Below are 15,037 nucleotides of genomic sequence, written 5' to 3'. Positions count from 1 at the left end.
ACCCAGATAAAAGTCTGTTCTTCAGATATTTGATTAACGCAGCGTGGAATTATTATGTTTTTAGGCAATGGAGCAACATGGACAAACACACCTGGATTTTTCAGTCATAATGTAGAAAGTTTGATCTTTTCAAAGTTAATATACTGCAGGGGTTCCCAAACTAAGGCCCGGGGGCCGGATGCGGCCTAATCGCCTTCTAAATCCGGCCCGCGGACGGTCTGGGAATCAGCATGTTTTTACATGAGTAGAATGTGTCCTTTTATTTAAAATGCAACTCTGGGTTATTTGTGGGGCATAGGAATTCGATCATATTTTTTTTCAAAATATAGTCCGGCCCACCACAAGGTCTGAGGGACAGTGGACCGGCCCCCTGCTGAAAAAGTCTGCTGACCCCTGATATACTGGTAATTAGATAGTTGTGCTCTCTCTTTCAAAAGCTGCCCTTCCTAAAAGCAAGTTTGTAATCTTTTTCGGTACATAGGGTTTGTATCCAACACTGTCGTTCCACTTGCAGAACAAAACTTCCCCCCGCTCTCCCCTGTAGGCCCTCAAATTCTGCTTCAGGGGGTTTGGGGGAACCTCCAGAGCAGATTTTGGGGTTCAGGGAGGAGGAGGAATTCCCATTGCATAAGCAGAACTCCACCCATGCAGTGTTGGATACAACCTGGGGTGAACCTTGTCATAACTGCTTAGGAGGTTTTTCCGGTTTCTTGCCCTTTAAACATTTTTTTTAAGTCTCTTCAAATTCGCAACATTTAAAATTCCCCCACAAATACAAAAACTAATCACCAAGTTCAAATTCTGGTGCTTAGACAAACACAAAACTGAAAGCTACACAGTGTTTATATTTATGTATTTTAAAAAATCCTTTCCACAGATGGCTCTGTGGAATAGGAAAGCGTTAAGGGTATATGATCATGCAATAATTGCACACCTTTGAGTTCTCTGCAAAATGGGGTTGAACAATTGAAACGAGAAAAGTATCTGCTTGACATTCAGGAATACAATGTACGGGCGAAGACCATTTCGCATAGGGGTTCCGTTCTCAGTTCCCGAATGTGCATAACCACGCCCATCCCTCTGCCGGGTCCAAAAGGACCCACATGTCGGCAATCACGTGTCATTTGGACACACCTAAAATGGTCACATAGAATCCTGACTGACAGTTTGACTAGCAATCTGAACTACTGTTTTTCATCCTTGCACGTTTTCACATTTTCCTTAATGGTACAGTACAATTAAAAAAAACAATGAAATGAATGTCAAAAATGTTGCCATTTCCTGCCACAGCACTGAGTTAATAGAGAGAGAAGGTACCTTCAAAGAAATCAAAGTCTTGCAAGTCATCAGGCAGCCGTGGCAGGACGTCAGAGAAGTCCTCCTGATTCAATTCGAGGTCGTGTGGAATGTCTGTGATTTCATTGGCGATGTCATCTGGCAGCTCATCTGTACTCAGCTCCGGTGTGGAAGGGCTCCTATAAAAACAGGAAAGACAGTCACCTCCGGCCTTTGGTCTGGCGCCGTGCTGGGCTCTGATCTATTCTGGGGCTCATATACCCTTTCTCCACCACCCCCTTTTTTGTTTTTTAAACTGTTCCCTCACCAAACTCAACTCTGAATGTATGGAGCCGTTGCAGCTGCCATTCATAAAGCTACTGCAGGATCTGGTATGGCTACAGCTAAGATCTATGTACAGCCCTGTCTCTTTTCTACCTCTGCTGGTGCACAAAAGATGGTATGGGATATTCTTGCTGGTGCAAGAATACGCATGGCCCACAATCCTATGAATGTTTACTCTCACACAGTGCTGGGGTGTGGCTAGCACTATACTATGACAGAAGAGATCGCTGCACAAATGGGATTTCCAAACTGTGTGCCGGTCATATCACTAGCAGGATGCAAGAGGGGCTTTCAACATGCCATGAAACTTAAAACAAATTGGATGCTTCCAGGGAGCAGGGATTCCTCCCCCTGCTCTATCCACTTTTGGCTAAAATATGAGCAGCAAGTGACGATCCGCTGGGATTCCCCAACTCGGCCTGCACTTCCGCTGGGAGCTCTAGAGGAACCCTTGAAATGTCTGTATTGCTCTGAAACTATCGCTCCATCCCAGGGCACCAATGGTCTTAGTGATAGTATTGGTTCCAAGGAGGATGCCTGACCCAAGGTTCTGGGAGTTGACCTAGAAAATGCATACACACATCTCTTGATCGTAAGAATTAATTGTTATCTCCAATTTTGAAACCCAGGATATAGTTTTCCCCTGGATTAAAAGTCTGAGAGGCCCACTTTTAACCAATCTTCCTTCAAACCACAGTTTGCAGACAAGTGTGAATACAGCCAGGGACTTGCATAATGCTCTTCCAGCTCAGTTACTATTTAGACTGGCTTATTAAAGTACTAGAAAGGAGCAATTAAGCTGAGTTCTTTCACACTAATTTGTTCAAGATGTGAATCAGCCACCTATTTGGGCTTTTTCAATAAAATGGGACAGTTAAGGACTGTAAAAATGTACCATTCTGGAGCAAATGTCTTCTGACTTGGTATGTCAATTTATGAAGGTAGAAGAGAGCTCTAATGCATGAAAAGCGCCATTAGATCAGTAGCAAAGTATATTACATTAGGTCATAAAGACTGGCCAAAAATGTCTACATAACCCAGCACTTGTGTGAGAGTAAACATTCAGAGGATTATGTGCCATGTAAGACCCACTGTCCTCAAGTGGGCTTATTTTCAAGCAAGTGTGTGCAGAACTTCAGAGTTGGTTTTCCTATTCCTCATACAGGTAGCGTAGACTAAGGCAACTGTTCTATCAGCGCAAGTGTTTTTGCTTGCCAGACAGAATTATATACCCTCTCCTTAACGCCATGTGCTGTATTGCAGAGGCAGGGGGGAGGTCCCCAACCCTGCAGAGCCAATTTAGTAGGGTGTGCAAGGGGAGGAAAGCCCTGTTGTGCGAGCGTCACTCGTTCTGGCTCTTGTTAGAACAACTATTTAGCTGAATCTGGACCAATACTTATTTGCTTGGCCTATCTTTTCCAACACTAGGCTGTCTACTTAGAAAATTAATCATAGCTGGGCTCTGACCGTATATGGGAGATCTCCATTGGCAGTGAGACGCTGGTGGGCATACTGAGGTTTCCTTGGGGCACAGCAGGAGGAATCGGTTTTTGGGGACGTCGTGGCCCTCGCCTTCTCTTCTTCTTGTGTTTTTTGGTAAGAGCAGGTGGCTTTGTTTTTTTCCTGGGTTTCCTCTGCTGCTGGTGCTGGACTTTGCGGGAGCTGTCTCCTCTCAAGAAGTTATCCTTTTTAGAACGAGAATTGAAAACAGCAACAGTGAATTGAGAAGCACTTTTCTTTCCTCGCCATTCCAAAATGTGAACATCTCTATGGCATGCAAGTCAGAATAGACAACGTCTGACACCTTGAAAAGGGAACCATGATGCTAAGCAAACCGTTCTCCCTTTTGTACCACTGGCAGAAAAGAATCAAAAGGGCATTCAGACCAAACTATTTCCAAATTCAAATCATACGAGTTTAACATGTGGCCTTCAGGAAGTTTAGGGTGGCACTGAATGAGAAAGAATGTTAATCTGAGCTCAAGGCTGGAAATGGTCGAATTACCTCTCTTTGAAAACAGCTTGGACATTCAACATGGAGCATCACAATGCCATGTCACCAGGAAGAACAGAAGTGCACACACGGAAGGTATTACTTCCAAATGAGTTAATAACCTTCAGATAATGTAATTTTCCGTAGATGGGGTTTCACAAGGCGCTATAATTAAATGGGGTGGATCTTCAAAGTGGATTATATTGGGGTGACTCCCAAGGGCTGTATTCCCTGTGGCCAAGCTTCCATGAGCAGGGGAAAAAATGAAAGTGAGTGTGGGTAGAGCATGTTGGTGGGGAGGGACCCACACACCCGCACACCTGCCCACAACACACAAACACACACACACCTTAACCTTCCTCGCCTTGCCAAAGTAAGATATGAAAAGCCTCCTGTTAGAGCCAACTGGACCTCCATGAAAATGCCCTGTGATGCGTTTAGGCTTGAAAATCTCCCATTGATGGTGGGCAGAGGCAAGGAGGAAACACAGTGGGTATGACGGGGAGCTTCCACAGGCTAGATCCCCACACATAGTTTAGTGCAGCCAAAAAACTGAGCTTTGTGCCAGTAAGAAACTGTCTGATGACAAAATGAGAGTCATCTGGGAATTAGCCAAATTCAGATAGATGCCAGCTATTAGCTTGGCTATGGTGTATGACTCTTGTGCCTAGCAAAGGGGAAAGGTAATGTTCAAACCTTTGAGAGGCAGTTTGGAGATTGTCAAGGGAAAGAAGTTAAAATGAGGAGAGCTTCCGTTTCACTGACCGACGTAACTGGCAAAAATAAACTGTGTGAACAAATTGAAATGCTCAAGTTTCCACCTTGACAAGGCATTCCAGGAGAATAACCTATAAGCTTATGAGAATATCCCAACTAACTTGTTGCGTCAGTGCAAGGATTTCTGTTTGTGCAGCAGAACTCCCCCTACCCAGTCTTCTCCCACTGTGTACACCCTAAATCTGCTTGGGGGCTCCCCAGAGTCAGGAACGAAGATTTAGGGAGGGGGTGGGAAGAAGTTCCACAGCGCAAGCTGAAATCCTTGTGCTGGTGTAAATTAGTTGGATACTGCCAACAGCCTCTCTATATTCTCATGGTAGACATGACGGAGTCACAAAAGAGGAAATCATTCTTAAATGCAATCCTATGCACCCTTAATTGGGACTGTTAAATTCAGGGAGACTCTGTTCCGCATAAGCTTGCATAGGATGAGCGAAGGAGGATCTTTGAAACATTTCCCCATAATCCTTTAGATGAGTTCAGTCAAAAAGGGCTGCTGATATAGCATTTTATTTTATTTTATTTTTTGTTATCATCAGAGCTCACCTTACAGCTTTCTGAAGGGGGCAGAAGCGAAAGCTGCACGCTGATGTCATCCCCCGGCTTGATGGAAATACTGCTGCCGGTGTTCTTCAAGTATTCTGACTAGCAAATATACTTACCATTTTTTTGGCGTGTTCTTCACACAGGGGTGTCTGGTGCGTAATGTCAAAAACTGGCACAGAGCATTGCTGTCCGTCTGCAAACTTGGCTGTGCAGCTTGAGAAAAGCTGCTGTGACCGGTTCAAGAGGATATCTGGGTATCTCTGTCGTCAGGAATAACACACAAAGGAGGGGCAGGAGACTGCATGATTTACAGAGAGAGAGAGTATGATACAGAACCTTGAATTCTATTCCCAACGAATATCTCACTTTGGAGCAATTCCTTAAATGGCATTCACGCTGCAGCTACAGAAGATGTGAAGTCAACAGTTAAAAGCAAAAAAATAAAATAGAAACTGCCATCAAGCAGAATTACTAATGATTTTATAATTTATTAAGATGGGTTTATGGAAGCAGCTATTTTGCTAATGAGTTTGTGTGACTTGTTTCCTGGAGATTCTTAATCAATACTGTGATTTTTGGGGCAATGCAATCAATAGATTTGCTTTCTAACCAACTAATGAGAATCCATACACAAATATTAAAAAGAGGATTTCTGCCATCCACATATGAGAGGACATAAAAATTATAAATTTCTTCCTGCCTTTTTGACAGATGACGCACAGAAGAAGTCAATACAGTGAATCTGGATTCAACATTATTTTGTTCAGAAGAGATATATAAACTCAATGCATTTTAGTCTCTCTCTCTCATCTATTCCTCCCCTCCCTAAATCAGCAGTAGGCATTTTCCTTCAACATGCAAGTTTACATGATGCAATTTCCTGAGTTAGGCACTTCACTTGCTTTCTCCCTGTGTTTATTCACCACCATCATTCCCGCCATTGAGGGACATGCTCAACTTTCTGCTAAAGGCAGCCTTTCTCAACCTTGGGCCTCCCATCATCCCTAGCTAGCAGGACCAGTGGTCAGGGATGTTGAGAGTTGTAGTCCAATAACATCTGTAGACCCAAGGTTGAGAAAGCCTGACTTGAGGCATGGGTGGGGCACCTACAGCCTTACATTGTTGAAATTCTAGAATGGCCAATGTTCAGGGATGGTGGCCATTGTATCCCAGCAGCAGCTGCAAGGTTCCTGGTTCTCCTTCAGCTCTTTAAACCCTAGTGACTCACACAGGGCAGGAGTGGGAAGAGTGGAGAGCAAGGCTGAGCTTTCGGCCCTACCTCTGATGATGCATATTTTTCATTCAACATCTGCGTGCAACTTTGTGATGAGGAAGACCAATGCACAAGTTCCTGCTTCCACGTAGGGGCTCTGCATGTTCTGGTTAGCAGCACAATCATGTGTCCTGAACATGCAGAAACCTCTACTCACCATGAACAGAAACTTCTACATTGTTTTTTCTTTTCACACAACCAAGCACACAACCAAGACACGATGTAGGGTGTGGGACAAAAGGCGTGGCTTTATGAGAGCAAAGCCTGAATGGAGCCAATGTGAACAAGGGAATGATCATTATTGAAGGTATACAGGGAGCAACATACCTAGGGACTCCTTGGTGGGATAAACACAGGGCAGTGATTTAGGAGAGAAGCGCTAATGAATTACAGTATCTCTATGGCAGCTCAAGCAAGGGCTGAAGCATCAGCCTACGTGTGGCAGTGCTGCCTCCTTGTGGCAGCGCTGGCTCATTACAAATGGAGCTTCCTGCCTGTGAGCTCAGTGCCCTTGTGTGGTGTCCAATCACACAGAGGCTGCGAGATAAGATATGTCGGTGGACTAATTCACATAACTCGCCAGCTCCAGTCTGCAAACAGCCCTACCAAGACCGGCACTTAAAAGCATAGTCAATATTCTGCATGGCACTTTTCTTTCAAACGCTCTGTGCTTGTCATGTCTACAAAAGTCCTTTCATTGATCCCTTTATAATTCTCAGTTCTTCCTCAACGCCTTAGAGGAACTTTAAAATTAAGGCTAAAGTTGCAATTAGGAAGGGGCGGGGGGGGGGGGAGCCGCAAGAGATTTAAGTGAATTTTGAAGTTGAGAGAGGAGTGGGAAAGAGAAAACTCATTAAAATTCAGAGCTTGCTGCATTTGGAAACTTTCCTTTCTTTGCTCCTGCAATTTCACGTACTCGTGCTCATTGTAAGGGCTTCTAACATAAGGACTTTCATTCTCCCTGATCTCTGCCTCGTCTGTCGATACTGCAGAATTATAGGTCTTTCATCTCTTATTCATTCTAGGTCATTGTACTACCTCACAGTGCAGATTTCACACCCTGCTGAAACCTTTATAGCAATTTAAGCTATAAGATAATTCAGACTTTCTGCGGAAACTGACAAACCAACCTCACACAGGGCAATGCCAGCTGCTTGTGTCCAGTACAGGGACATTTCTAGAAATCTGTTTGTTCCTCCACCCTGAAGGTGTACCATAGCCCTAACCAAACAATTCTGACCTGATGCCAGTGATTCGAAGCGAGGACAGATTCAAATGCTGGCTAGGCCCCTGGATTCTACCTTTGTTTCAGGGTCTCTCTGCTGCTTCAGAGCTGACACAACTGCACTGGCTTAAGAATGGATTTCCCAAATCTCTCCCATGAGTTGCTAGCTTGAAAAGAAGCACCATGCAGAGAAGCTAGCAGGAGTGTCCCCAGAAATACTCGTTGGAAATGGGAGATGGCCAGAAGTAGATTACAGTTGTACCTTGGTTGTCGAACACCTTGATACTCAGACGTTTTGGCTCCCAAACACCGGGTAAAACCTGGAAGTGAGTGTTCCAGTTTGCGAACGTTTTTCGGAAGCCGAACATCGGATGTGGCTTCCGATTTGAGTGCAGGAAGCTCCGGCAGCCAATCGGAAGCTGTGCCCTGGTTTTCCATCTGTTCCGGGAGTCGAACAGACTCCCAGAACGGATTAAGTTTGACAACCAAAGTACGACTGTATTACGTTTTTAGCCCACAACAGGAACAGGAACACAGTGGAAAAAGATACGTTGAAAACAATGTTTAGTGAACGGAAGAGCCTTGTTGGTGCATGGTTCGCCTTTTGTTGTCCCTCTACATGGTGACACGTCCCTCTGCTTCACTTGGCTTGTGCTGAAACAAAAGGACACCCAAGAAGATTAGCACCAAAAAATGGAAAAGGCTGGGATATCATTTGTGTGCTGTACTGTCAGGTGTGGGTGGTTCCTCACCTGTTTCGAGTACACGAAGCTCTTCGGAGCTCCCGTATCAGCTTCCCAGCGCACTCCGGCTCTCGGCTGGCTGCCCGCAGCAAGGCTTTCCGGAATGTATGTTGGCATTTCCTCTGGCGAGATTCTGCCCGCTCCAGGCGGCAGAGGTGCTTGTATTTCTGCTGAAAGTAAGTGCAAAGTTGGGAAATGCGGGAGCTCCTGCCACTGGCGTCAGCATCATCATCTGGCCTGTGAGATTGCGTGGGGAGGGAAAAGCAGATGATAAAGTGGCTGGCACTCAAAACCCAACGTCACAATTCTGCAAACATGTAATACTGCTATGTTGTCTGTACGGTGCAAGTCCCAAGTACTGTACCTGAAGAAATGTCTGTTTCCACGTCAACCTCCCTGAGCTCTGTATTCATTTTTGGATGGTTTCCCCACACACACATTGGCTGGCAACTAGGGAGAAGGCTGCGGCACCCCATTTATGAAAATATCCCCTCTGGCAATCTAGCCCACACTAGAGTCCACGCTAATGTATTTCTATTTTCTCAGGCTTCTACCATTTGAAAAGTTTTACCCCCTGATTTTATTCCTGGTTCTACCCTTCATGGTTTAACTGGGGTGTTTTACTGAATTTGCCATTCATTTTGGCTTGGATGCGGAGTTGTCCCTCCATATATGGAAGGGCTCAGCTCCCCCTTTTCCCCTGCAGCTTGAGCACCACTTTTCATGCTTTTCCAAAGGGTTTCCCCTCCCTCTGGAGCAAATTCTCAGGGGGAAGGACTCAAGGGGAAGAAATTTGACTCCCCCTCCTACCCACCAGCAGAAGCATCCTCTAAGCAAACTTCTGCTGATGGGAGAATCTAAGCACTTACATTTTTTTATTGTCACTATAAAATTGTAATTATTGTAAATATACCTTAGGAATTACAGAACTGATGGGAAATATAGAAAATAAATTAAATACTATCCCTTTCCACTATGAACAAACTGTTGTGGTGGTGCAATGGCCATACTAATGAAAAACCACAAGTTGTGATACCATGCAACACAGCAGTTCTCGTGACCAATCCTCTGTTGTTTTTGTTTTGCCATGACAGCTGCTCCTAGGAATGGACTACAAAATGATGCTTTTGAGATAGGAAAAGCAAATACCTCCACTGAGGACAAGAAGATTACTGATCAAGTTTCGTTATTCTGATTCCGGCCTCTGTTTCTATGTTATACGTATCTTTTTTTTAGGTTCACCAGCCATTTCTAAAATGTTTGGGATAAGAACTCACTGCACGAACGAACTTCCTCTTACGCCATGGCACTTCAACACCCTCTCATCTCACCTGCAACCCACTGTGTACCCCCAAAACATGCGCCAGAAGGCCCCCAATGCTCCAGAGAAGATTTTGGAGCATGTTCAGGGGAGAAAAGAGGACGGCGAAGTCAAGTGGCACAAGTAGACCTCCATTCTGCTTATGTTTTGTTTAAGGCCTGTGTTAAAGGAGCAGCTGAGGGGAAACCGATCCCCAGAGCCCCTCCACCCCTGTCCTTTCAGTGGCAGAGAGGGGATGAGGGGGGAGGGAGGAGGGGGAGGTCAAACCCAGCCTTATACTGGACCCCTTTGATTCTCAACAGCCGCGGGTACTACTGGTGGCAGAAGTGGACTCGCGGGTGGAGGGTAATTGAGGGGACAGATTTTATATTGCATGACCTGTTTGTTTGTCTTATTTGTATAAAATTTAATAAAAATTATTTTTTTAAAAAAGAAAGCTTTGGGGGTACAAATCCAAGTCTCTCTAAATACCCTCTTCCACTATACCTACCCTCACCTACAGGTAACAGTTTTAAAAACAGCCTGATCTCTGTATTATTTCACATTCTGCACTTAATTACTCAGTCTTTTGTTCTGAGTTGTATGCACTTACTCATTCCTGTCATATCTGAGGGCTTCCCGAATAGACCATGCAACCTGGTATGGCGAGGTTTGTTCCAGTTCTTCCAATTCTTCTCCACTGTCTTCAGACCAGTCCAACCCTGGAAAAAGCATGAAAGGTAGTGAAAAAAATAAAGTAGTCAAATAAAAAGCACTGTTGTGGCAGCACAACAGAGGGCCTCATCATAACTGGGAACCTCATTATAAGTGCATGAATGAGAAGAACAAAAAGAGAAAAGATGTACCACGCATATGGACGTTTCCCAAACAGCTGCAATCTCACCCCGCCCCATCAAGGTTATATGGCCACATGTAGGGTTGTTTTCCTCACATATGCCTAAATGGCTGTCACATGGAAGATGTAGCAAGCTTGTTTTCTCCTGCTCTGGAGGGCAGGACCTGAACCCATGGATTCAAGTTACAAGAAAAGAGAGTCCAACTAAACACCAGTAAGAATTTTCTGACGGTAAGAGCTGTTCAACAGTGGAATGGTCTCCCTCAGGAGGTTGTGGACTCTCCTTCCTTGGAGGTTTTTATGCAGAGATTGGGTGGCCATCTGTTTTGGATGCTTTAGCTGAGATTCCTGCATTGCAGGGGGTTGGCCTAGATGAGTCTTGTGGTCCCTTCCAACCCTATGCTTTTATGATAGCCTTAATCACCACTGCCCTGCAAGTCTAGCTATGCCTCTTCTTCCCCGGCACGAAGTCCTGGGCTTTTGTGATTAGGCTCACTAGCACAGACATACTCAGCCACTGTGGGGCATGGGGATCAAAGGTCCACATCTGAGATGGAAAAGAGTAATGTGCTCTAGGCTAACTTCTGGCCATAGGATGAAGGCAACACAGTCAATGGGGCACAACACATGGTAGAGTATACTGCAATATTGCTTCATCATTTTTTGTCTATTATATATCCATAATTGCCGTTACACTTTCTCCTACTTGGGATTGCCTAAGCACAAACGTTTATACCATACCAACAATCAGAACATCCTAAATTCCTTGTTTATGTGCATGGCAAAAGCTAGAACTGGTCCTCTAGACTTACAGCCATGCTCCCTTTCTTCATGTGCTTAGAAGAACTGCCTTGAAAACAAAATGACAAATCCATGAGATTTTAGTAGTAGTAACGAGCTCAATTTTACAGGACTTAGCTGTGAGCCAGGATGCAGAAACACTTGCCCATGGCCTAGTTTGCCCTTCTGCATTAAAAAGCAAGCACTTGCAAGGATACAGTTTAGTCAAGTACTTCCAATTGCGCACCGTTACCAATCAGCGGCAAATTTGCTAGGCCGAATGATCAAAAAACATTCAGGTACCATTAATCCTCCACTTACCTAAATGCGGAAACAGATCAGCATCCAGCTGCTGTTTCTGAGTGCACAGTTTCACCAGTCTCTGTAGCCGGCTCATACAGGATGAGTGCGGAGAGAAGGCTGTGGCTTTCATAAGGATCCTGTCCACCCCAGGTGGGTCTGGGCCAGGAGCCCTAGTAGGGTGCAGGGGAGGCAGAAGTCTTTTGTTAGACGGCTGCCTGGCTTGTGCTATAGTGTACGTGGTGGGAGCCACTCCCTGCACTGGTAGGCTGGTGTTCTGAGGTTGAGGTGACTTGCAGACCAAGCCCTGCGGTAGCCCTGCTGGCTTTAGAGAAGTTGGTAATGGCGATAGATGGGAGTGCTGCTGCTGCTGCTGCTGCTGCTGCAAAGGTGCAGGAAGAGGGCTAAAGTGCTCTTGGCGAACTTTCAGAATCTCCGTTTCTCTCTGGCGCTGCCGGTTCTGGGCTAATTTGCTCTGCAGCTTCTTCTTGACCGTTGCCCCTTTCTTGAGATCTTCATCTTCCTCGTTGAAAGCAAAGGGGTCTTCCAGTTCCGCTTCCAGGTAGTGGAGAGGAAGCCTGGCACCCGGTGGAGAGAGGGACATCCCGTCTAGTCCATTGGGCATCTTCAAGGCCAGTGGAGGAACTGTCAGGCTGAAGGCCACAGAATCCATCTGGTGCCGAACCTTTACCTCCTCGATGGGGTCATTCTTTTTCTTCCTCTCCTTTTTCGGTAAAAAGCCAAGTACCTGCAGGTGACTGTTGCAGTACCTTCAAGAAGCAAAACCATCAGAATTATTTTCTCCTCGCCAGCTCTGAAGCATGGTGAAACTATAAACCAAGGATTAAAAAAACTAGAATTCATGAGAAAGTAACTTAAATGGCATAAGTATAATTTTTTTTGATAGGAACCTCAATGGAGAGCATTTAAATGAATATCTCATAGCCAATTATAAACTTTCAAAAATAAAGATATTATTTGAATTGCATATTACATGAGCTATATTATAACTATAGATATGATGTACTTCCAATTGAACTGCACATCAGAACATTTGCAGAATTATAGTCTGCGTTTCAAGGGAGTCCAAATATGGAAAAACTGTGACATGTAAGCCCAGCAGGTATCTCTCTTTCTAGGCGATCTCTTTTCTTATCCTAATAAAAATAACTGTGTTAGGTTCTACACGTTTCTGTGAAAAGCCTGCATCCCTAACACTTCAATCTTATGCTTGAAAAGGATGCAAAGCAGAAAATTTATTAGTAGCCCAAATGATAGAAAATGGTTTAACAGAGAACAAGAGTGGGTGGGTTTTTTCTTTGAGAATTATGAAGTCAAAGAGCAAAGAGGGAATACATTTTTTGGCTTGAGGCAAACAATTTTAAACCTGGAAATATTGGACTTGGAAACAGGAAGACCAGGGTTTAAATCCTCACTCAGCTATGAAACTAACTGGGTATTTTTGGGCTACCCTCTTTCAGCCTAAACTTCCACACACAGCTGTTGAGAAGATAAAAAGTGGATAATGCACTCCAGCCAGCCTTGGATGGAGGGTAGGTTGTTGTTATAATCATCACTGTGGAACACTTAATGGTGAAATGCATTAATATTAGGCAGATGTATTAGCTGTGCTGCTTTCAGCAGCCACTAAAAACTTTTTTTGGTTAGGCAAGCATGCCCCCAAACATATTTTTAATATGTAATTTTATTGTGCTTATTCCTTGAGAAAAAATGCTGATTTTATATATGCTTCAATTTATTTATGTCAATTTATTTTTAACATTTTATTTTGCTGGTAGTTTAAATATACATTTTATATTGCTTTAAGTAAACCACTTGGGGGTTGGGGGTCAATTAAGTGGTATATAAATCTTGTTGAATAAATGAATAGATTACATATTGCCTTTAAAGGTAAAGGGACCCCTGACCATTAGGTCCAGTCGTAACCGACTCTGGGGTTGCGCGCTCATTTCGCATTATTGGCTGAGGGAGCCGGCATACAGCTTCCAGGTCATGTGGCCAGCATGACAAAGCCACTTCTAGCGAACCAGAGGAGCGCACGGAAATGCCGTTTACCTTCCCACCGGAGCACTTTGACGTGCTTTCGAACTGCTAGGTTGGCAGTAGCTGGGACCAAGCAACGGGAGCTCACCCCATCGCAGAGATTCGAACCGCCGACCTTCTGATCAGCAAGCCCTAGGCTCAGTGGTTTAACCCACAGCACCACCTGGGTCCCTACATACTGCCTTCACCTCATTCCAATTTTCAGCAGAAGGTGCAATTTAAAGTTCAATATTAAAAACAGCTTAATACTGATGCTAACTGGGGACTTGCAGAATTCAGATTTCCCAATTTCAGAATTTAGGGTTGCAGATATGATTCATTTCTTTAATACTGTGTTTCTTTTGAATCCTTTTCAAAATCCTTTGAATCCTTTTGAGTAGGCAGCCCCTGCTTCAATTACAAATCTTAAGGAAAAGTAACTCTGAAGAGGAAATACACCATCTTTTTATACACCTCCAGTTATGAATAAGTCCACAGTCTGCCTCTTTAATGTGTTAAACTGATACGCTTATGCTTTCTTTTTGTTGTCCTCCATTTTCCAATGTTGTGACATGATGCTTCACACCTAGATAACTTCCCTTGCCTTCCCAAAACACGCATGTTAGGAAGTTATACACTTCATCTTGTGAGCCACAACAAAGCATTCCTACTGCCTATCGCATCAGCCTCCCCAGAAAAACTGGCAAATTATGCTAATTCAAAGCCCAAAGTATTCGCTACTAGCTGAAGAATAATCTGAACAGCAAAGTATAGCGGGGAGGGGGGAACCTGCTTTGGAACAGCATAAAAGAAGTGGCACAGAGGGCTGCTGGATAAAAGAGGAAACAGTGAAAATCATTTCCTCCCATTTTATTCATGGGAACCTCCATGGGACAAGAGAGCACTTCCATCACTAGAGGGCCACACCTAGATACAACCCTAGGAAGGCAAGGCTGGAATTCTACTTGGGAGCAAAATTCCTTCATTTTGACAACCTGCAATGTCATATTAGAAGATCTGCTGCCAGGTGTCTGCAGAAACCGCGGTGTGTTCAGCAGGCAGCGTTTCTCCAGTGATTTCCGAAGTCACTTTTATTAATGTTGGTTCACTGTTGAAACTTGTGGTACTCTGCCTCACAAGTTATGCAAATGGAAGAACTGGGCAAATATTGCCTCAGTCTGCATAATTTATTCTGCTCCTATTCATGAGGAGCATTGAGATATGAAGGGTTGTGTTAGTTTCACCCCATAGATACTCTACAGCAGGCATCCCCAAACTCAGCCCTCCAGATGTTTTGGGACTACAACTCCCATCTTCCCTGACCACTGGTCCTGTTAGCTAGGGAAGATGGAAGTTGAAGTCCCAAAACATCTGGAGGGCCGAGTTTGGGGATGCCTGCTCTACAGAGAGGCCCTGTTTTTAAAGATTTCACCAGGTGATATCCAAGCACTTCAAAGAACACTTCATTCTCTCTTCTGCACAACTAGTGGAGATGTGGTACTTGCCCACTTTCACATCCAGCACACCAAACCCTGCAGTGCCCTGATCTAGTTGTCTTAGCAACAAGGAACATATTCCTTTC

At 44.4% G+C, this 15,037-nt stretch overlaps 1 protein-coding gene across 2 annotated transcripts in view; it reads right to left on the bottom strand.

The window, feature by feature from the left end:
- INO80D (INO80 complex subunit D) overlaps positions 1–15,037 on the bottom strand; it is a 44,900-nt gene that overhangs the window by 16,590 nt on the left and 13,273 nt on the right. For both annotated transcript variants that reach the window (XM_035137759.3, XM_035137777.3), the window contains exons 4-10: positions 11,434–12,182; positions 10,090–10,198; positions 8,186–8,413; positions 7,984–8,087; positions 5,052–5,185; positions 3,088–3,305; positions 1,318–1,475 (exon numbers count right to left, since the gene is read on the bottom strand). In XM_035137759.3, coding sequence (XP_034993650.3) covers positions 1,318–1,475; positions 3,088–3,305; positions 5,052–5,185; positions 7,984–8,087; positions 8,186–8,413; positions 10,090–10,198; positions 11,434–12,182 — 1,700 coding nt within the window. The remainder of the gene's footprint in view (positions 1–1,317; positions 1,476–3,087; positions 3,306–5,051; positions 5,186–7,983; positions 8,088–8,185; positions 8,414–10,089; positions 10,199–11,433; positions 12,183–15,037) is intronic.

This window comes from Zootoca vivipara, chromosome 1, assembly GCF_965207765.1.
Source record: "Zootoca vivipara chromosome 1, rZooViv2.hap1.1, whole genome shotgun sequence".
NCBI lineage: Eukaryota > Metazoa > Chordata > Lepidosauria > Squamata > Lacertidae > Zootoca > Zootoca vivipara.
The sequence above is the reverse complement of the archived record's forward strand: the minus strand, read 5'-3'. Positions and strand labels throughout refer to the sequence as shown.